This window comes from Cricetulus griseus, chromosome X (assembly GCF_003668045.3).
Source record: "Cricetulus griseus strain 17A/GY chromosome X, alternate assembly CriGri-PICRH-1.0, whole genome shotgun sequence".
NCBI lineage: Eukaryota > Metazoa > Chordata > Mammalia > Rodentia > Cricetidae > Cricetulus > Cricetulus griseus.
In genome coordinates, this window is record NC_048604.1 from 68,174,247 (window position 1) to 68,195,436 (window position 21,190).

Sequence of the window (21,190 nt, forward strand, 5' to 3'; positions counted from 1 at the left end):
AGAGACTCTGTCTCAAAAGACAAAGAGTAATAACGGAAGACATTCAGCACAACCTGTGCCCCTCTGCCACACACACATACGGAAGTGGCTAAACTGTAAGTGCTGTGTGTATCTTACAATTAAAACAAAAAGCCACAGAAACAACATCAACCAAAAAGGAAAATCATTAACTAGCCTAGTCTTACAAGTTCAGGGAGAGTTAGAATCAAACCATCCAAGGAAGACTGTGCCCTTTCTTCCGGAAGACACTGGAAAAGGGTAGAAATGGTGACACAGCACACCATTTCAGAATCCCATGAGCCTTCCAGGACATTTGAACTTGGTCTTATAGAGTACTGAGTCCGCACATCAATCTAAATTTAGTGTGGCTAATGAAAACTATTGTCTGGTGATCGGGACTCCCAGGGCAAGGGCTTCATGCCTGGCTTGGCATATGAGGTCAGGAGGTCCCAGTGTGCTAAGGCTTTGTTTGATTTTGTTATCATATTGTTTGTGCCAACGGTAGATTGTCCAGGCTTAGCCTTGGAGCTCTGTCCTGGGTCAATCCTGATCTCCTGAACAGTAAGGCCAAGCCACAGTTCCTTTTCAGAGTTAACCCAAGCTCTCTAGTTGTGTTTCCTACAGATTTGGTCATACTGGAGCTCTCTCTCTGAACTCCAGTCTCACTTGCATCCCTCCCTCTTGCAACTGAAGGGAAAAGCCAAAAGACAGTTTACTAACCTGGAGAGATGGCCTCCTTTTCACTGTCAACATGAAGAGCCGAAGTCACCCCTTTACTAGGTGACTTCAGGTCATCGCCAGTGGAGGGACACTTGGCATCTTTCTCCAGGGTGATGATGGGGCTGAAAGGCAGCCGTGGTTCTGCCATGCAGGCATCCATTTGAGCTACAGGGGAGGTGAGAGGCAGGTAGAGCACACTGGGCTTTTTTGGTACTGGAGGTGGAATCTTGCTGATCTTTTTCTCAGCTTCTTCCTGGCTCTGAAGGCTGATTCTTTCAGGCAGGGCTCTCACCTTGGGGCCCCCATCTTCTACACTGGCCTGGGGAGGTTGCTGTGTTCCTGAGAAGAAAGCACCAGAGGAACTGGCAAGAGGTGTGAAGATGAGGGTGGAGGGTGCTGTTGACTCCCCAGGGCTCCTGCCACTGGGGAAGCTGGGTGACTTTGGTTTCCGCAACACTGTATAGCTGTCTTGGGGGAGCTGCTTCATGTGTGGAACGGAGCTCCTGGGTGTCATAGCCTTAGTAGGAGAAGTTAGTGGATACTCTTCAGGGAGAGAGGGCGGCCTGTGAACCAAACTTGGAGGCCTTCGGGCCAGTGGAGGTTTCTCAGCTATGGGAGGCTTCACTTTTCTCTCTGGCAAGGTGAAGACTTCTTCTGCTCCAGGTTCTTCAGTGTAATCCGGGCTCTCAATGTCATCTTCTGGCTCAGACTTGCTAACTGACCTCAGGCGAACAGAACGAAGGTCAGACTGAGTAACCATGGGCATTATTGGCTGGTTTGGACTAGTTTTCTGTGCCAGTTTGGCCCCAAAATTGGTATCAGAGTGATGTCGGCTAACCTTGGTTTTGCTGCGGATGGAGATACTCATCCCTGACAGATCCAGGGTGGTTGAAGAGCTCAGTGGTAGGTCAAACGATAACCGTGACTTGCAGATTTTCTCCATTGGTGATGTTGGGGGCAGTGATGACTTCCTTTCTGGTACCACTGGACGTACTCGGACACTGGTGCTTGGAGGGGGTAAGTGGCCCAGGGTCAAGGACATGGAGACAGTGGGTGTGGGTGTCTCTGACTGGCTGGAGTAGCCACTGGAAGGAGACATCAGTCCAGTGGGCCTTCCAGGGGAGGTTACTTCCCTGGCTTCCACCTCAATAGAGAGCTGGGAGGGTGTTGTCGCTCTGGAGGTGGAAGGGGAGGCCAGAGACTCTGAGCTTCCCTGAACTTGAGTGCACTCAATGACTGTGGTGCCGGTGGCAGTGCTGGAGCTGGACAGGGATTGGTAGGTGTCACCAGACTTCCAGTCAGTAAGATACCAGTGGTGAGAGAACTGTGTACCTTCTGGATCTTTGAGAATTGGCACAGGTGGGTGACCTTGAACATCTGGGTGAGATGAATGGTGCCCTTGGTGTTCCAAGGAGAGGCAAAGGCTCCTGGGCCTTTGGTCCTTGGGCAGTACCAATTTACCTTCTGGTGGGAGGACTGGTTCATCTTTGAGTAGTGAGACACTTCGCATGGGTGGAGAGGGCTTCTTTTTGGCCTTCTTGAGTGAAATACTTTTCGATCTTTGCCTTCTGTGACGCACCTCCTGCTCAGTGCTGAGCGCTGCAATGTTGTCAGTACTGTTACTGCCTTCAGAGCTTGTACTTGCATAAGGCAGGATGCAGGCCTCCCTAGCCTTCTGTTCTTCATCATAGTCCACTGAGGTGACACCTGAGTCTGTGGGCACAGACAGTGACCGCTCCCGGAATCTGTTGTTCCCGCCTGGGCCTGTTTCCAGTCTTGGGGTACCATGAGCCAGAAGGCCAATCTTGGGAGGTCTTTCTGGTATTTGCCTTCGTTGAGTGGGGTGCTCAGAGTAGCTGGGTAGCCCAGTGTATCCTGCTGGGTTTTCCCGGGTGACAAAGAGAGTAGCCGCCTCCTTAGAGACCAGAGGTGGGAGTGTGTTCAGAGAGACCCAAGAATTCCCAGAGGAAGGGTTTTTTCCATCTTCACTGGCTTGATTGCCCTGGCTGCTAGCACTTGGAGTCATGTACGTGAAAGCATCTCCCTTCCAGGAAGCAGAGAACGTTGACTCTGTTGGTCCATTGCAAGAACTGGGGATATTGTACATCATTGCCATGCTCTCCATGCCAGGAGGGTCTGGGCCACTACGTGCCTGGTGAGGGTCTGTAGGCTTACTAGAAGAGTGTCTCAGTCCTGGAGAGGTGAGACTTGGGAACCGAGCTTCTTGTCCAATAGCAACTCTTCCCTGAACAACTTGTGGAGCTGAGTGGCCAGGCCTGATGTCTGAGGTGGCAGAGCAGGCCAGGCTGCCTGCTGGGCTGTTGCTGTGACCTGGAGAAGGAAGACACATGTTACTGGTATAGCAAGGGATCCCCCATCAGCTGTTTTATGACAAGAACATTAACTTTGTGCCAAGCAGCATTTGCCAACAGCTTTGTGAGAATTCCTTGGTTCTTCCTTTTCACAGATGAGGATGCTGGGGGAAGTTGGGATCTTGCCCATCACCACACAGTGAGTCACAGGGTGCCCTTCAATTGGCCAGATGGCTGCCAAAGACTTTGCAGCTTTGATGGCTCTCTTCAGAGTACAAGCATCACATGGGACTACCTCGGGTTTCCCCATACTTTCTCTCTAGGTTCATGAAACCAGAAGACCTCAGGGTTCATCAGTCCTGAGGCAAGAGCAGAAGTTTCTAAACTGACTAAAGAGCACAGCACCATGTGACTCACAGCCCCAGCAATGAATATGGACTTGGCCAGAATGCTGTATTTCTGGTATGTGCCACCTTTTGCCTTTGAACATAAAAGACTTAGGATAATTCACAGATGTGACAACATCATTCAGATGTTCCAAACTCCAGAAGTTTTCTCACATCCACAGCTATAACCATTATAACATTACTATTATCACTACTTTGCTGACATGATAATTCATAATACCAGCATTTGTTGAGTATTGACTATATCCCAGACACATGGCAGGCAACTACACAAATATCTTTAGTTACTACAGTTGGGTCAGTACAACACAACTATTTGGGGGTGATTCCCCACTTTTATCTATTTGCATAAATTTGGCATATATGGTAACATTACTTTTTTTTAGACAAGACCTCATTATGTAGTTAGTCTTTTGCTGGCCTAGAACTCATGGAGACCAAGCACTGGAGACAATCTTCCTGCCTCTGCTACTGAGTGCTGGGATTAAAGGTGTGTACTTCATATCTAAACTACATTACAATTGTATTAGAAAACAAGAATGTAGTGAATTTATTAGCCTAAGATACCTTCTCTCCATACTCAATTGCTGGTCTTGTCAAGAACCCTTGGTTTAATATTAATCACCACATTGTCTTTTTTAGGATAGATACTCAAAGTCCCTCTACCCAGAATTATTCTAGTTAACTACTGCCACAATGGCACTTGCATGGCAGGAAGAGTGGAAGATGCAAAGGGTTTGAGGGAATCAACTGTATTGGGGTCACCTGGGTCTCGCTGAGAAAAGTTAGAGAATCCAATAATGGTCCGCCTCCGCCTCAGGGTGGACTTGGGGTTCACGGCTGTCTCTGTGTTAAACAACGAGTGTCGAAAACTTGCATGTCTATCAAACTGCTGCCCTGTAGCCAAAATAAAGACACTTGGGTGCATCCTGGTTTCTGTTTAAAGTACAGTGGAAACTGGCCTGAGGTAGAGAGAAGGAATGACGGCAGTAGCAATGAACATGAATAGCAGCATCCAGAAAGGCAGAACTTCTCCTATCCCTCCCAACGTGGTGTTTTACAGGCTGCACCCAGCTCATCAGCACTTCTTAGATGCACTGAGCAGTACTTTTCAACTCTGGATCCATACTGAAATAAACTGGTAGCTTTTGAAACTCCACAATCTGAACTCCAGAACGTTCAACTTTTTGGGAGGAGGGCCTAGGTAGAAGCATTGCCTAGGTATCCTTAGGTGGTTTTTCAGATGTATAGCCAGGGGTGAGCATCAGTGCTTGTGGAGTGATGGGCTAGATGTTATTTGGTTGTGATTATTATTTCTTCTGTGGTGCTGGGGACAGAATCTATGGCCTTCTATATTCTAGGCAAACACTCTACCACTGAGATGCACTCTGTACTCCTGGGTGTTGCTTTTGTGAGTGAAGGATTCATTTGGTTATCCAGGCTACACTTGCCCTCATCACCCTGCCTCTGCCTCCGGAGTGCTGTGATTATAAGTATGTGCCATCATGCCTAGATTGACTTCACAGGGACCAGGTGAAGATGGTGACTCCAAGAAGATGTCCTACTGACCCCAACATTTAGGAAGCAGCCCAATAGTCTGTCCTACAGCCACCTGGCCACATTACCAAAATTGGCAGTTTGTGTTGCTTGAGCCCTATCTAATTCTCTTAAGGTGCTGGGTCAGCTTTTAGTTCGGGGAATTTGTTGGGGGCAAAGTCAAGGTGAGGAGGTCCATGGGGTTAAACAGGCAGTTTCCCTTCCTGTCTCTAGTTTGGTGGCTGGTTGAGCAGGAGCCCCCCCCCCCAGTCACACCACTGCAAACCCTTCCCACCAAATGGCTCCACAGGAGAAACTCAAGACCAGCCTGAAAGTGAGATAGCCATTTCAGACAGAGCACATCAATGTTGCTTTGTGAGGCTCCCATCACTGTTTTATTTCCCTTGGCAAAATTTCCTAGGCCACAAGCTCTACTTCCTGCCTCTCTTTCTCAGGATGACTCTAGGGGCAATGGATAAACCCATATCCAGGGAGCATGATCACACAGAGACAGAGCTGTCTTCATTGCTTTCACCAGCCTTTTCCAACACAGCAGGCCTCATGCTAGCTTCCAGGCCTCCTCTGATCCCTTCAGATTATTGGAATCTTGCTTTCATCAGGCCCCTGCTATGTTTCTTGATACAACTGGCCCCTTTCCTTACAGCCACTGGAGTGGAAATGTGAACCCCAACTTGGAGACTGTGATAGTGCTGTCAACTTGACAGAACCTAGAATCACCTGGAGAAGTGCCTCCTCTGGCACGAATGTGGGGATTAACTTGATTAACTGATATGAGAAGACCCAACTTAACTGCCAATGATACCATTCCTTGGGCAGGGAATCCTGGGCCCTATAGATGGAGAAAGGGAACTGAGCAGCAGCAAGCAGCCATTGGAGTCTTCTTGCCTGTGGACTGGCTGCTTTCAAGTCCCGGCTGCCTTTGATGAACTATGAACCCGTATAGACTCTTTTCCCCTTAAGTTGCTTTTGTCAGGGTACCTCATTGCAACAATGAGAAACGAAACTAAGATAAATAGTTCTCCTCTACTCTCAAGGTAATCCTAGGACCCCTTTTGGTTTTTCTGTCTTTTCCCTCTGTGCCTTCCGTGTCCCCTTCCCTTGTTACACTACAGTTAAACCACAGTGCTCTGATCCCCCACTCCTTCTGTCAATTATTTGTATATTCCAAACCCAGCTTTGGGTTTCTAACATTATCTTTACCTGAAACAAACAAAATTCACAAACTTTGTTTCCACATAAACTCAAAAGAATACCCAATTGCTGTTTGAAGCAGAAACAGACACCCACAGCTTAGCACTGAACCATACTACTGGAATTCAGTTGTGGAGAGGGAGGAGACTTGAGCAAAGGAGCCAATACGGTGCTGGAGAGACCTGCAGAAACAGTGTACCTGACCTAGTGAGAGCATGGAGACCCTAGTCATAAAGCTGGGGAAACAGCCCTGGGCCAAACCAAGCCCCCTGAATGTGGGTGCCAGCTAGGAGGCCAAGACAGTCTATGGGACCTCTAACAGCAGAGCCAGTCTTTAACCCTAGAGCACAAATGGACTTTGGGAGCCCATTCCCTATGGAGGGATACTATTGCAGCCCAGATACAGCAAGGAGGGTCTAGACCCTCCCCCAAACAATATGACAGACTTTGAAGGTCCTTGGTAGAGGGCCTCACTATCCCTGGGGAGGAGTCAGGGGTGGGTTGGGGGGGTTGGGTGGGGAACATGGAGGAGGGGAGGGTGAGGGAATGGGGTGGTGGATATATAAATATGAGTAATTAAAAATAATAAAAAATTAAAAATGTTAAAAAAAGAATACCCAAGTTGGGGAAAACTTTTGGCACATTCTGCAAAGAAACTTTTGTTTGCTATTACATTGTATCAGTTGTAGTGGCAGTGCAGCTAGAAAGTGAGGGAAGAGCAGTCATAGTCCCCTCTCTCTGCAAGCCTCCACTCCCTGGGGAGTCAAGACCTGGACAGTGCAGGGTGAGCCAGTAGCAAATAGAGTGGCCCTCCCTCCCCAGCTCCCAGTCCATTTAGAGAGGAGGGCCTTTTGCATGAAGGGAAGCAAACAGGTGGTGCTAAGCAACTCTACCAGAGATGTTGATGGGCACAAGGTCAGACTGCGTGGAGCAGGGCTGAAGCCAACGCTTCTCCTTTAGGATGGGTAGAGGGAAGGGGTCATTCCAGGCAGTTTGCTTGTCGGCTGTAGACAGGCTCAGGCAGGGCTCAGGGGCCCTCACACCCTGGGTCGTGATCTCATCCTCGCTCAGCTGCCGTTTTGCAGGCTGTTGGGAGAGAGGGTGATGGAAAAGGTGTGCTTCTGACTGGAGAGGATCTGGTGCCCATAGGATGGCTGCTTAGGCAGAATGGTTGGAGGTGTCCTCTTGAAGGCAGGAAAGCATGTACAGGCTGCCTGGCTAGGCACCTGCTGTGCAGGGCCCTTCCCAGTGGGACCTTGTGGTAGCCCTGCTAGTGAGCAGTGATGAGCAGCAGCTTCCAGGGAATCATATAAGCAGTTCAAGATCCCCTGTCGGTGGGTGCACGCTGGCTCTCCCAAGTTGGGGAAGAGGCAACTCACCATCAATATAAACTCCAGGCGCTTGGCAGACTGGGGCCTTGGGCTGGGAGTAGGCTTAGGGGCCTCATCAGAAGAGCGGAAGGTCTGCCCCAGGAGTCTGGCCTCCGAGTACTGTTCCTCATATTCTTCTGAAAAACAGCATAGTGGAGACACACTCTAGGGGGCCTCAGCCAAGTGCCAGGCTGGGGAGGACATGAGCCAGGCTCCTGCACTAAGCTGACCAGCCTGATTGCTTCTTTGATCTATTTCCTGGCCACTGGCCTCGGAAATGGAAAGTGCTCGGTTCCTGGGACCGTGAGGGCAGAGGAGGAAAGAAAGGCAGTAAATCCAAGCTGTGCTGCTTTGGGGACCATGCCCTCTTTTAGTGGCCCCCACCATAAGCACTCAACCAGGAGCCAACACTCAGGATGTAGGTACCCTGTGCTAATAGTTCCATTTTCTGAGACTCTGCAGCTCTTCCGGTGTCCTGCAGTGCTACCAAGGAACAATATGCATGAAGCAAGAAGAGATCCACACTGAGAAGTCCAGTCTGGAACTCTGTCTTGGATTGCAAGAACTTTACATTTTCTTTGTTTTCTGTGAGACAAAGTCTTGCATGTAGCCCAGGCTGGCCTCAGAACTCAAGACCCTCCTGTCTCCGTCTCTTAAGTGCTGGAATTACAGGTTTGTGCCACCATACCTGGCCGCAAGAACTCACAGCTGGTTTTGTTTCACTGTGGATAGGATCAGGTCTAGGGAGGCTGAAAGTAAGGCAACTGTAGGTGTTGGCATAGATGACAGCAAAGTTCACGAGCAACGTGAGGAAATAAGTATGTGTAAGATTTGAGTAGGGTTGACCAAAGCAATGGCTTAGATGAAATGCAGAAAGTGAGAGCTTAGAACAAACATTCAAGGCTTTGAGAAGACTCTGAATCTGGTACTGGGCTTTGCACTCATGGCTGATTCTTTGCATCCGTGTCCCCGCTCTATGCTCAGACACTCTTCAGCAGCCCTTCCAGGAACCCTTTCAGTCTCAGGACAGACAATTGAAGAACAACCCTTCCTTTGGATTGTGGCTATTGGGCATGTCAGAAGCTATTCTTTGGAGGTGGAATGTGCTCTCTCTGAGTTTCTGCTCCCTAGTGCTAATTTTGCTTTGGTGATAACAGCACACTCACCCCACCCCCACCTTGCACAGTAGCTCTTCCTTGCTGGACACAGGGCTCATGATTATCTCTCAGCATCTTGCTTCTCCAAGATCACCACTGCCCTTTACAGAGAGTTAGGGGTTTTGGCTGCATCCCAGTTGGGAGGCCCATCAGGTGTTTTCTAGTCTGTACTGGAGTTAACATTTGCTGCTATGGAGAAACAAGAACTGGTAAGACCTTTTGTACATTTAGTATTCATTAGGCACCTCTTGGGGCATCCAGCTCTGTGTTCAGTGTTCCTGAGTAACTTAAGAGTAGTAAAAGAAACTCAAGGGTAGCAAGAGCTAGCTTTTTTGTGGTGCTGGACATAGAATATTGGGCCTTGCAATGCTACCACTGAACTACACTGCCAGCTTGGAGATGTTATGTCTATGGAGAAGCTCATTATGATTGGCAAGTTATTCCAGAAACAGTGTGTGGAGTCCAGGTTAGGAGACCCTACAGATGTCCCCTTTGTTTTCTGGTGCCAGAATTCCAAGGCATGGGAGATGTGACAACAGGAGGGCTGGAGGGAAGGAGTATGGGTCTCCATTGAGGGGGGCTCCCATTTCCTTCTCTGTGAATTGCTAGACTTATTGCCCTGCCACAGCCTGCATCCTTTCCCTTTATGGACCACTGAATCAAAAAGGGAGGGGAGAGAGCAACAGCTCTGGAAACAGAGTCTTAGCATCATCAGTCTGGAAGGTGAAAAGAGAAGTGCTTTGGAACTATTTTCTTTCTTTCCTGGTCCCCGGTTCTTCTTTGCCCCCCTCCTGCTGCGCAGACGCCTTTAGGCAGCCCCCCTCCCTCGCGGTACCTTGCAACAGGCTCTGGAGATTGAGCTGCGCCTCGCGAAGCAGTTCCTCTACACTCGGGGGCCTGCCCGAGGAGAGGAACACGTTCACTGGCTGTCGCCATGACGACCTCGAGTGGGCAGTCGCTGTCGCATTTTCCCGACCCGAGTTAGCTGCAGCTAGGGAAGGAGAGAGTGAGTGAGAGCGCAGCCGCGGGAGCCAGTGGGCTCCCTCAGTTCCCGAAGGCCCGCCCCTGCGGGGGGCGCGCGTGGCTGCGCTTAAAAGGCGAGGGATCGCTGTCCGCAAGATTTTTCCTCGACAGATCCTGCCGCAGTCCGTTCCATCCCGCTCGCCTGCTTCAGTCCGCGCCACCGCTGCCAGCATCTCGTCTGTGCCCTGCGCCTGCCGTCTTCAGGTCCCGTGCCGCTGCCCGCCCTCTCCGACCCCAGCTGAGAGGTAACGCGTCCCGGACCGAGCCCCTGTGGGTGTGGTCCGGGCTCGCTTGCGCCCCGTCGCCCTGTCGCCGCACTTCGGTTGCCTCCAGAGCCCACCTCCTCATTTCTGCCTCCTCCCTAAGGCCCTCTAAGTCCCTGCCCCCAGCTGCGGGACACTCAAAGCCCCAAGAACTAGCCACGATGTCAGAGGCGGCGGGAAATCTCAATAGCCTCCGCTTGGCTAATGTGGCCCTGAGAGAGGAGTTAAATGCCCTTCGAGGAGAGAATGCCCATCTGGGCCTGCAGCTCGGAAGAGCCTTGGCTGAGGTTAATTCCTTGCGGGGCAATGTCTCGAGCTACATCAGCTGGCAGGTGCCCATAGTGCCAGTCCTTGCCGAGGAGAACTTTGAGTTACTGATCAATGAGGACGATCCCACTCCCGAGGAGGAGGTGCCATTCTTGTGCTGGCCTCCTCCTCGCACGGATCCCGAGTATGTCTCAGACGATCTTTTGATTAACGTGGTCCAGGACTATAGCAACCCCGACGGGTCCCTTGACCCTCCTCTGTCACCCAGCCTGTCCCAGTCGGAGCTGCACTCCCCCGCATCAAAGGAGCCACCCCTACAGGCCCTTCTGCCACCTCTGGAGCGGCCAGACATAGAACCCTTTTCAGGCGACCCAGTCTACCTGGCTGAATTTCTGATGCAGCTAGAGACTTTCATAGCCAATCATGAGGATCACTTCCCTGGGGGCGCGGAACGGGTGGCCTTTCTGATTTCTTTTTTCACAGGGGAAGCGAGAGACTGGGCTATCTCAGTCACTCAGGAAGGAAGCTCCTTGCATGCCAATTTCCCGCGCTTCCTGGATGAAATCCGTAAGGAATTCTGTGGCCCCATCCCCTCACGCGTGGCTAAAAAGGCCATCCGTAAGCTCAAACAGGGAGACTGTACCCTGGGCAGCTATGCAGATGCTTTTCAATTCTTGGCCCAATTCTTGTCTTGGGATGACTGTCGCCTCCAAAACCAATTCCTCAAAGGCTTGTCAGATTTTTTCCGAAAGGAACTCTTATGGTCAACTGAAATGGCAGATCTGGATGAGCTGATTCTTGAGTGTGTGGAGATAGAAAAGAAAGTGCGTGCCTCCAAGGCAGCCCCACTCACTGGAATTCAAAATAGTGTCTACCATTTTGTTCAAGTTCCTAATGAGGATGAAAATGAAGGCGTGGAGTGCTACAGTGAGGATGAGGGTGAAGAGGCAGGCAGGCACAGGCTTTACCTGATGGACCAGAGGAAGCACATGAACGTTTTCTCACAAGAGCTGAGGGAGGAGGAGGAGGAGGAGGAGGAGGAGGAGGAGGAGGTGGAGGAGGAGGAGGAGGAGATGAGGAAGGAGGAAGAAGAGATGGAGGATGAGGAAGATGAGGAGGAGGAAGATGAGTATGAGGATGAAGATGAGGAGGAGGAGGAGGAGGAGGAAGAGGAGGAAGAAGACAAGGAGGAGGAGGAGATGAGGAAGAATGACGATGGTGATGGAAATAAGTATGAGGAGGAAGATGAAATTGTGGTTAGGGTCCTGGAGTCAGAAGAGGAGCAAGGGAGGGAGGAGATCCAGCATGTGTACGTGCACGACTGCATGCATGTACACCTGCATGCACTTGCTGCCCACCATCATTGCCTACATGGAGAGCTGGTGGAGATGGAAGAGCCTGTCTTTGTTGATACTTCAACCCAGACCATTAGCTCTGGGATAGGCTACCATGCTGAGAATTACCTAGGCTTATCACCTTCCACACATTCTAGCAGACAGAGGAACCAGAATCAAGTCCCGCTTCTGGAGGGTATTCCAGATACCAATGCTCCCTTCTACAGTTCCCCGCCACTGATTCACCATGCAGGTGGCTTGGGGCAACCCCAAATGCGAAGACACCCCTCAGTGCTATTCTGCCTCACTCCTAGACAGGGAGGCCACCGAGCTCAAGGCCGAATTCGAGTGTAAATGCTGGGGGGGAGGTGGCCACGGGGAACACACCCTTCTACTGCACCCCTTGCCCTTGCTGTTGCTGCTGTGTCTGCCCCATCTATTGACCAGTCCTTAAGAAAGCTCCAGACCTGAAGAACTCAAAGAAGACCTGCAGAATTCCAAACCGTTTTGCAACCACAACCAGAGACTGAAATGTGCCCAACCAAGGCCATCTAGGGAAGGAGAGGTCAGTAGTCACTGTTGTCTTGCCAGGGACTCAGCTCAGTCCTCACACAAGATGGAGAGCAAGTTTCTGGGACTATCCGTGTAAATGCACTGGTCACCTGTGTCTTCTCCTCTAGTTGTCCCCAATTGTTGCCTCTTCTGTGTTTCTTTGCCCTGTGTCCTATGGTTTTTATCCCGACTGGCTCAATTGGACTTCACCCAATGCCTCAGTGATCTGCCCCAGTGATCTAAAGGACAGGTTACATTAAACTCATGATGTCACTGAGGCCGCTTACCAGACAATGAGCAGGATGGCACCAAGAAATACATACTTGCCATATTTCCAGCAGAAGGGCCTGAAAGGGGAACCTACACCTAGTGCAGTAAGAATATGCAAAATCACGTGTGCAAATAGACACCTTGACTGAGATTTACTCTCTTTGGCTGATGGTGGCAAACTGACTCCACTTTGAGTCCTGGATTTACCTTCCCTCAGACTCCTGCACCAGGGCCCTTTAGCAGGCTTTGGCCACTTTTCCCTTAAAGGATTGCTATTAAGGGGAGGGGGCGCAGAGGTGGCAGCAGCACCACAACTCAGTTTGACATCCAAAGGAGTGAACAGGGCCCTTTTTCGCCCAGCTAGGCTTTGGCCTGCGGCCCCAGCTAGAGGCCTCTGAGGAGACTGTGTCCTCAAGGTGGTGGAGGTGGCCTTGCTGGCGTGCTCTTTAAGCCCCTCTGACTCTAAGGAGCTCTCAGTTCTGAAAGAAGAAAACAGGACCAGCTTTCCAGAGACTGCATCTATGAAGCACTGCTGCCCAACACCTCCATGGCCCTCACACGAGGGTCAATCTCTCCCAGGCCTGTTGTCAGCATGGCTCAAGGGGTCACTGCCTCCTATACACTTCAGGGGCTTCTTGGGCACAAATTCAGGTGCCCTTAGAAAGAGACCTGCTATCTAGTTTGGGTCCAGCAAATATTGCTGCTGCAGTGAAAACTACACATGTACTTACTCTATCAGTTCTGGCCACAAAATGGCAGCCCAATTCACTGCTGGCCCAACTTGACCTTGGACACTGAACTTGCTGCATAGTGCCAACCAGCTGGGCAAGTGTAGCCCCAGGGTCTATGAACAGCAGGAAAACAGCAAATGGAGTATGTTCCTCATTGGAGTCTAAAGATGAGAACCCGGCTCTAGAATTTGAACCTAAGACCAGAGGAAGGAACCTGAGGAAGAGGAGTCCTAAACAGACCTAGTCCTCAGACTGGTTTAGGGTGAGATCTCTATTCATCAGCAAGAGGTAAGGCACCTTTTGACTTATTGCTTTTGTTTCTTTGCCTGCTGATCAGTGGAATCGGGTTCCTATAACTTGTTGCTACCTTTACAATGGTTCTCCGAAAGAGAAGAGTTAACATACAGTCATTATGGAAAATTTGGGAAGCAGAGAACATGTTAAGGACAAAATATCCCCCTTGCAAACATGCAGAATCCCACCACATAGAAGCAGCATTTGTTCATTCTTTCTAGTGGGTTCTCACTGCCTTTTCTCAAAGCTGAGGTCATCCTGCTGGAGGGCCAGCAGCAGCACTGAAAAGGCTGTCACCTGTGTGGAGTGGAATCATTTCACCCTCCTGAGCTGTTAGACATTTCATGTGTTTGGCTTCCCCATTCCCATGAGGGCAGGGGTAAGGAGCCATGTGAAGACTTTGTTCTGTGTTGTTTTCCAGCTTCTTTCCTCAGGCGAGAGTTCCAGAAGGGAAAACACCATTCTTCGAAGCTATGGAGCCTGTCTGCTGATGTCAACATGCTGGTCATGCTTTCTGTGTGCTTGTGGAGAAGTGCAAAGGGCAGGTGTACTGTACCTCACATTCCAGAGACCTCCTTGGCACAGGCCTTGCCTGACCCTGTGGTGCTTCTTACCCTGAACACGTGTAGCCTCAGCCAGGGAGAGTACGCTTGAGAAGTAAACTGGTTTGTAGGCCTCTGGGGGCAGAGGGGGCTTGGACTTCCTTTGACCTTTTCCCTTCTTCCCAGAACTTCAATATTTTTTTGTGATGTGATAGCTACAGGAGCTGTCCGAAGCTTTGAGTGCCTCCTTGGGTTGGGGAGGGTGGGGGGTGGGGGGAATGCATGCAGGGTATGAGGGTAGTCCAAGGATACCCGGAGACTTGGGAGAAACAAATATGTTACTGTTGTGACTGTTATTGTTGTATTATTGTGTTGTGAACATAAATTGTTCTGTACGCTAAAGCTTTCTCTCCTCAATAAAAAAAGGGTGTGTAAAGATTGTGTCTGTGTTACTGAACGAACATAGATGGGGAGTTGTGTACTTACTTCCTAGGCACCTTAATTGATCTGTGCTAGTCCAAAGCCTTGAGATCTTCTAGGCAAAGAAAGTCCAAGCAGTGCTTGGAAGGAAGGAATCAGGTAGGCAGGGTGGACAGGGAGGTCCCTTCCACTTTGGGACACTAGATGGTGCTATGGGACTCCAGTGAGCTAGCTGGAAACAAATTCCCAGAGCAGGCCAACCAGGGCCAGCAAGATCTCCCGTCTTCTTATAGACTGTGGAGTCAGAAAAACTGCACCCCATACTGGGGCTTGCTCAGCTTGTTCAGAAATGAGTTAAGACATTTTCCTCGCTGAACCCCTACTACTTGTGAGTGCTGGGCTAGGCACTTCCGATCTACCATTATCTTTCATCCCAGTAACCACCCTGGGCAGCAGAATTTTTTTATTATTCTCACCCTCTTCAAGTGAAGGATACAGGCTTAGAAGTCACTGCCCTGTAGGTGAAAGTGAGTGGCCTCTTCACAATACTGTAGTTAGTTGTTGGTAGTCATCCCAGAACAGCTCCTCCCTGCCCCCACTCCATCGGTTCTACTGTCTGACAGGCCTGTCTCCCCATTCTGCCCTGTTCTGCCTCCTCACAGGATTCCTGTAGAGAAACAGTCCTAGTTACAGAGGCACGTTTACCCTTTGAGAGGAAGAAATGGAGAACCATTTCACCAACATATCATTGCTACAATCCAGGCAGGCAATGGCAATGGTGTCTTTTTTTTTTTTTTTAAGAACTGGGGAACCCAAATCTCAGCAATCTTAGGTCCGATGGCAGGCTCTGGGCCAACCGTACTATATTTGGGGGCTCTGAGGGAACCAGGCAGGTGGGTGGTGGTTCTGTTCCAGAGAAGCCCAGCAAGGCTGGCCCAGTGGCAGTGCTGAGCATGCGGCTGATTGTCTAGTCTGGGGAAGGATGAGGTTATACAGGCTGTGAGCTGTCCCATGAGCACCTGTACTCTTTCCAGGGTTTTAGAAGGTCAGACAGGGTGGGTACCCTGCAGCCCTGAGATTTCTTATGATGTTGCAGGCAGGGGCAAGTGGGATCAGTGTGCATAAAGACTAATGAGAGCAGGTGAAGGACAGACAGTAGGAAAAAGGATCAACTGTGTGTGTGCCAGCCCTGCAGTCTTCCAGGCCTGCCCTGCCAGCAACCCTCTCGTTGGCCACACCCTCTTTGATTGTTTACACTGCAGAGTTCACAGCAGGGTATACAGCAGGATAGCAACAGCTGTTTAGTCCTTACCTGAAAAAGCAGGTGTGTAAACAAGCCCCTGTGTGGAGAACTAGAAGTGACTGCTAAGGATAAGTGTAGATGTCAAGATCTTTGGAGGACTAGAGGATGCTGGCCTCTAAAATGAAAATGTAGTCATGATTTAGAAAAAAGAAAACAACTCCTCATGCCTCACAAAAGCCTGAGTGTGGGAGAAGTGGCTTGAAGAAGCCAGTGAGAAAGCACACAAGAATGGGAATGGATGGGACTCACTGCACACGGGCAAAGACACCACTGCTTTTCTGGCTTGTTGCTGCCATCCAAAGGATGGACAGGCCCCACCTGGGATCCTGGGCACCCAACCTAAGGGAACCTTGCACCTCACAGCAGCCTTTTTTGCATGCCAAGAAAAAGGAAATTCCAGAACAGAAGAAAGGAAGGAGGAAGTGGGGGGGTAGAAGGATGAAAAGGATCTTGAGGGTTCCCAAAACCCCCTTCCCAAGAGATGAGGAAGACAGAAGATTCTGCTGCCTCTGATGCTGACTTGACTGTTCATTGTTTACCCATTGTGGCCCTTCAAATGGTCTTTTAGTGAAGAAACTGAGATCTGAAAGCTCACACAATTGGCTCCTGGTCACCCCACACTGTAACATCCAGAACCTGTGCTCTTAATCTCTATGTACACTACCGATAAACTCACTTCTCCATGATCACTATTTCTGAAAAGCTTCTGGGGCAACTCTAATGCCAGTCTAGCTGTGGGGACTAAGTAGCCCAGATGACATTTCCTGGCCACTTTCCTCCAAGCCTTCCCATACAGCTCCCAAAGCAGGCACCAGGCCGGAGATACAGTTCTAATACATAGTACACAATTGAGAAATAGATGTAATGATTCCCCAGCACACACCATGGTCTAGTGTAAGCTCACCCCTCCACAACATCTGCCTCAGCTTCTAAGACGGATGGAAGGTCCATAGAGTGGGTGCAGACATTTGTTTTGGAGAAGCTGGGCGTATCGATGTGTGGCCAAAACTGACTTACGAGGCTCAGGAAGGGGTGCTGTGGGCTCCTCTTGGGGATAAGAACCTAAGGAATGAGGTGAGAGACCCTCCCCACACAAGGACCTCCGGTTAGCTTGTCCTGCATCATGCCCAGACTAGGGAAAGCTCAGCAGGCCATCTCTCCCCAGGGACGTTGGGCAGAAACACAAAGCCCAGAGTTCTCAAGTTGCCTTGGTAACGGGGATCTACTTGGAAGAAAACAGTTTCTTAAAGGCTTAAAAGGGTGGATATTTCCTTTGACAGTGAGCAGGCCCTGACCTGTTCCCTGAACCCCCTCCCCTTCCTGCCTGCCACATACTGAAGTAGAATAAGGGCCCCTTACCTCAGCAGCCCCCATTAGGATGGGGGATGGAGGTAGGGTGGGGAACTGGAAAGTGGGGCCCTGGATGTTAATACGAGAATGGTTAAAATGGAATGTGTGAAGTGCTGGCCAAGGCTTGGGGGAGGGGCTTATCTCACAGGGCCACACACACACACACACACACACACACACACACACACACACACACACACACACACACACACAGCAGAAACAAGGGACAGCCAGCTCCCTTGCAATTCCTTTTCCCCCACTTACCACACATAAATGAAGCCTGGTCAGGTATGGACTACGCTACACAATGTAGCTAGTCTAGACTCTCCACCCCCTCAGCTGAGCCTCTCGTTTATCTCTTCCCCAGACTATTGTAGCTCCTTGCTGGTCTAACCAGCCCCTTATATCTGCTCCTCCTAATTAACTCTCTTTCCTTGTCTGAGGTGGTGTTATGGGTGTGTGGGTATGCACTTGTGCACCGATACATGGGCTGCTTTGAGCTTACAGATCTTATCCGAAGTGGCTCTCCTAATGGGGAGGAAGACTCCTGGACCTGATTCTTACATTCTTTGCTATCTGGTCATAAGTTAGGCACGCCCACTCCATACTCCTTCCTTCTAGTCTGTCCTATCTCCAGACAACGTCCAATCACTTCCTTCTCCTTACACACCAGACCCTCTCCTGCCTCTGGGCCTTTGAACATCCTATTTTTCTGCCTTAAAGCCTCATAAACATTCAGGATGCAATAACATGACCCTACAATCTTAATTATGTGGGAGGCTGAGGCTGGAGGATTGTTTGAGCCCAGGAGTTCAAGACCAACCTGAACACTATAAGGAGAACCTTCTGATGAAGGAGGGAAGGGAAGGGAAAAGGGGAAATGGGTGGGATTTACAAACATTCTTGGCTCCACTCCAGGGGCAATGTGCTCAGCTCCAAGATTACTTCACGAAACCACCTCTGCTCCCAAACAACCCTGCCCCTCGCAGCTCCTCCTTGTCCTGTACTCCTGGCACCACTGAACCATGAGGCTGGAGCTCCACTTAGGAACAAGGGTGTTCCGGGTTGCACCGTGGAGCTCACTGCTGCAGGGCCTGTGCAGCGTGAGAATGTGTGATTTTCCCCATGGACTATGGATGCTGCACTGGTAGTAGCCTTTGGAAGGAGGACTGGCCCCTTAGACTGGCTGCTGTTGTGCATATTAAGCTGGGAGGCCCCTGTAAAGAGCTGGAGGGGAGGCAATAGGGACTGTAACCATCTAAGCAGGAGAGACTAGTGCCCCTCCCTTCTGCCATCAGACTTCTGAAACAATGGGCCCCAAAGAATTAAAAATTCCCCAGAAATCCCACCCACAAGGGAAGGGCTGAAGCTCTGGTGTCAGGCAGAGGAGGAACCTGCCTCCTAGGAAGAGCTCTGACAACTTAGCAGGCCAACCTTCAGGACACACCAGAGCCCAGAATTATAATGGATCAGTGATTACCCCCCTCGTCTGTAGCCCCAAATATGGACTTGGACTCACTGTTCCTCTTCTCAATGTGGCCACATTGAAAACCACTTTTATCTGGTTTTCATGATTACTTCTCTCTTTAATTGGTATATTGAGGACAGAGGGTGAAGTCTAGCTTATTCAGGCTGCCAGGCAGCTCCTTGTTTCTTCTCACCTGAGCTCCCTGGCAATGTCCATCATCTCTCTGAGGGCCATGACCTCCTCTCACTCTGTAGTGAAGAATGACCTCCACTGGGCTTAAGGCTTATGCAGACTCAGCCTTGAACTCGGCCTCTGCCCTTCTTTTGATGCCTGCCCTTGAGTTGATCACTGTGTTTCTCTAAGTCTTGCTTTCCTTTCTCTAAAAATGGAGGTAATAATAGAAGATATTAATGAGCTCGTTGTTATGAACCAGCAATGACGATAATAGCCAATACCTAGTTAGCACTAACCATGAGTCAAGCCCAAGTGCTTTACATTTATTAATTATCACAACATTCCTAGGAGTAGTTCTACTAGTCCTCTTTTGGTAGATTAAGACACATGGCAGAGAGGCAAAGCTGACCAATGTCATAATACTAGCATGTAGATAGGCAAAGTTTCATGGTTCAGAAATGAAACCCAAGAGATCTGGGCATGGTGACACACACCTGTAATTCCAGCACTAAGGCAGGTGAATGGAAGGTTCTAGGCCAGATTTGGCTGCCTAGTAAGACCCTGTCTCAAGAAAAACAAAACAACGACAAAACTAGTACTCAGGCATGGTAGCTCATGCCTTTAATCCAAGTACTTGGGAATTTAAGGCAGGAGAACCTCGAGTTCAAGGCCAGCCTTGGCTATATAGTGAGGACCCACACACACACACTTCTCAACAAACAGGTAAAAGCACACAAATACAAAACCAAACTAGGCCCAAGGAGCAAAAGTGGTCTAAGGTCTAGGGTAGGTCTTAAGCTTCAGCCAGTCAAGTGTGAACTCCTCTGGTATTTTGGTAAACCTGGATCTTTTCTCAAAATAACATTTTTTTGAGATACGTTCTTCCTTGCCTTGCATGCATAAAATAAAATATGTAGCATGACAAAGGAGATAAATCATGTGAAACTGCCTTTTTATCATTTTGTGGTTCAATTCTATCTCTAATAACAGATTAAATCACAAGGCTTAATGGCAAGTCTGGAGATTAGAGTCTGATGAGTTCTGAAATGTAACAACTGTATTACGATATGAAAATAGTTGTGAGAAAAATCCCAATTCGGCTAATACTGTTGTTGCCTACATTCATACTTCGAGGAAATGCTAAAATTCTGTTCATGGTTGGCGGAGAAAAGGTCAAATTGTTTTTCTACCCCAGTTCTCAGATCTCCAGAATTCTAGCTGTAGAGTCACTAGACATCCATGGAGCTCAAATTAAGGAGTCCTGCCAAAGGGTATCAGAGGAAAGACAATGGCTGCCCTGTCAGCTGTGGGGACAAGCTGCGGGCTGGCAGAGGGACAAGTGTGTTGTTTCTCTTTCAAGAACTGTTTACAGAAATCATGAAGTCTGGCAGCTCCCTCTTCCTCTTGGTCCTGAGTCAGCAGCCCCGGGGTGGGGCTGCTGCTGTCACAGTTGGTTTGGGTTTCTAGCTTACCACACGTCCCTCCCAGCGACTTGATGCTTCTTCTTCTTTTTTTTTTTTCATTTTCTCACCAAGGACATGTTGGTGGTGTTTGCTTTGTTTTAAAATTGAGACCTGCTCACAGGAGACACAGAAATAGTCCAGAAGTAGGTATGTTATGGACTCTAACACATTTTCTGAACTAGTGAATGCTTTACCCGAGGGCCTGGGCCAGACTTGGGGCATGCAGAGAAAAGGGGGAAAACTACCAATTGGGCCAGTCACCCTAGATCTTCAGCATATCAGCCCTTGCCCCACATCTCAAATGCCTTTTCCTGCCTTCCTGAGTCCCCCACTTGTCACCCGAGTCCCTGCCAACCAGGACAGCACAGCACTGGGCACTGTGACCAAGAAGACATATGGTCAGGACAGGAGGAGGCCTTCTTTGCCTCCGCTCCCATTCAGGACACAATATAGACAATACTCCACATGATCAAGCCCCAGGCCTGTCTACAACGCCTTGCTTGAGGGTCCCTGCTGTTAGAACCTGATGCCTTCCGGCTCTGTTCCTGGCCCTCATACTTACACAGAAATGAACCACTTTGGCTGAGGGCCATGTACTAAAAGGCTGCAGCTTAATTCCCACACTGAGAGGTAGGATTGTGACAGCCCTGTGCACCACAACCACTGATTACTACAGACGCTAGTTCAGAATAAATCTGCCTCAGCACAAGGAACGGAAAAGTATGCGCCGGGGCTCAGGCTGAAAGCTCCTCATGTAGGAATGAGGAGACTTATTTTCGTGCCTGTAAAGGACATGCATACACACTCTTAGATGTTTAAACACAGGCAGAAGGAGGCCAAATGGAGTTTCAAAAATTCTTGATTAAGCCGGGTGGTGGTGGCACACGCCTTTAATCCCAGCATTCCAGAGGCAGAGGAAGGCGGATCTCTGTGAGTTCGAGGCCAGCCTGGTCTTCAAAGAGAGTTCCAGAACAGTCTCCAAAAACCTACAGAGAAACCCTGTATCGGAAAAAAAAAAAAAG

General features: G+C 49.6%; 2 protein-coding genes across 7 annotated transcripts in view; one reads left to right on the forward strand and one right to left on the reverse strand.

Annotated features, from left to right (window-relative positions):
• Nhsl2 (NHS like 2) overlaps nucleotides 1-21,190 on the reverse strand; it is a 271,866-nt gene that overhangs the window by 15,907 nt on the left and 234,769 nt on the right. For 2 of the 6 annotated variants that reach the window (XR_003488140.2, XM_027431753.2), the window contains exons 2-6: nucleotides 9,550-9,705; nucleotides 7,567-7,694; nucleotides 7,081-7,273; nucleotides 4,205-4,336; nucleotides 721-3,051 (exon numbers count right to left, since the gene is read on the reverse strand). Coding sequence is in view for 5 of the 6 variants with exons in the window: in XM_027431753.2 (XP_027287554.1) it covers nucleotides 721-3,051; nucleotides 4,205-4,336; nucleotides 7,081-7,273; nucleotides 7,567-7,694; nucleotides 9,550-9,705 (2,940 nt within the window). In the remaining variant the exon portion in view is untranslated. The remainder of the gene's footprint in view (nucleotides 1-720; nucleotides 3,052-4,204; nucleotides 4,337-7,080; nucleotides 7,274-7,566; nucleotides 7,695-9,549; nucleotides 9,706-21,190) is intronic. The other 4 variants (XM_035450277.1, XM_035450276.1, XM_027431754.2 and 1 more) reach the window with 2 other exon arrangements.
• Rtl5 (retrotransposon Gag like 5) lies at nucleotides 10,162-12,231 on the forward strand. The gene has a single exon (XM_035450279.1). It carries the CDS (start codon nucleotides 10,162-10,164, stop codon nucleotides 11,953-11,955), a length of 1,794 nt encoding a protein of 597 aa, XP_035306170.1. The 3' UTR covers nucleotides 11,956-12,231.

What these genes read in the sequence shown, in the direction of transcription:
- Rtl5 (XM_035450279.1), top strand. Translation starts at nt 10,162, where the DNA reads ATGTCAGAGGCGGCGGGAAATCTCAATAGCCTCCGCTTGGCTAATGTG.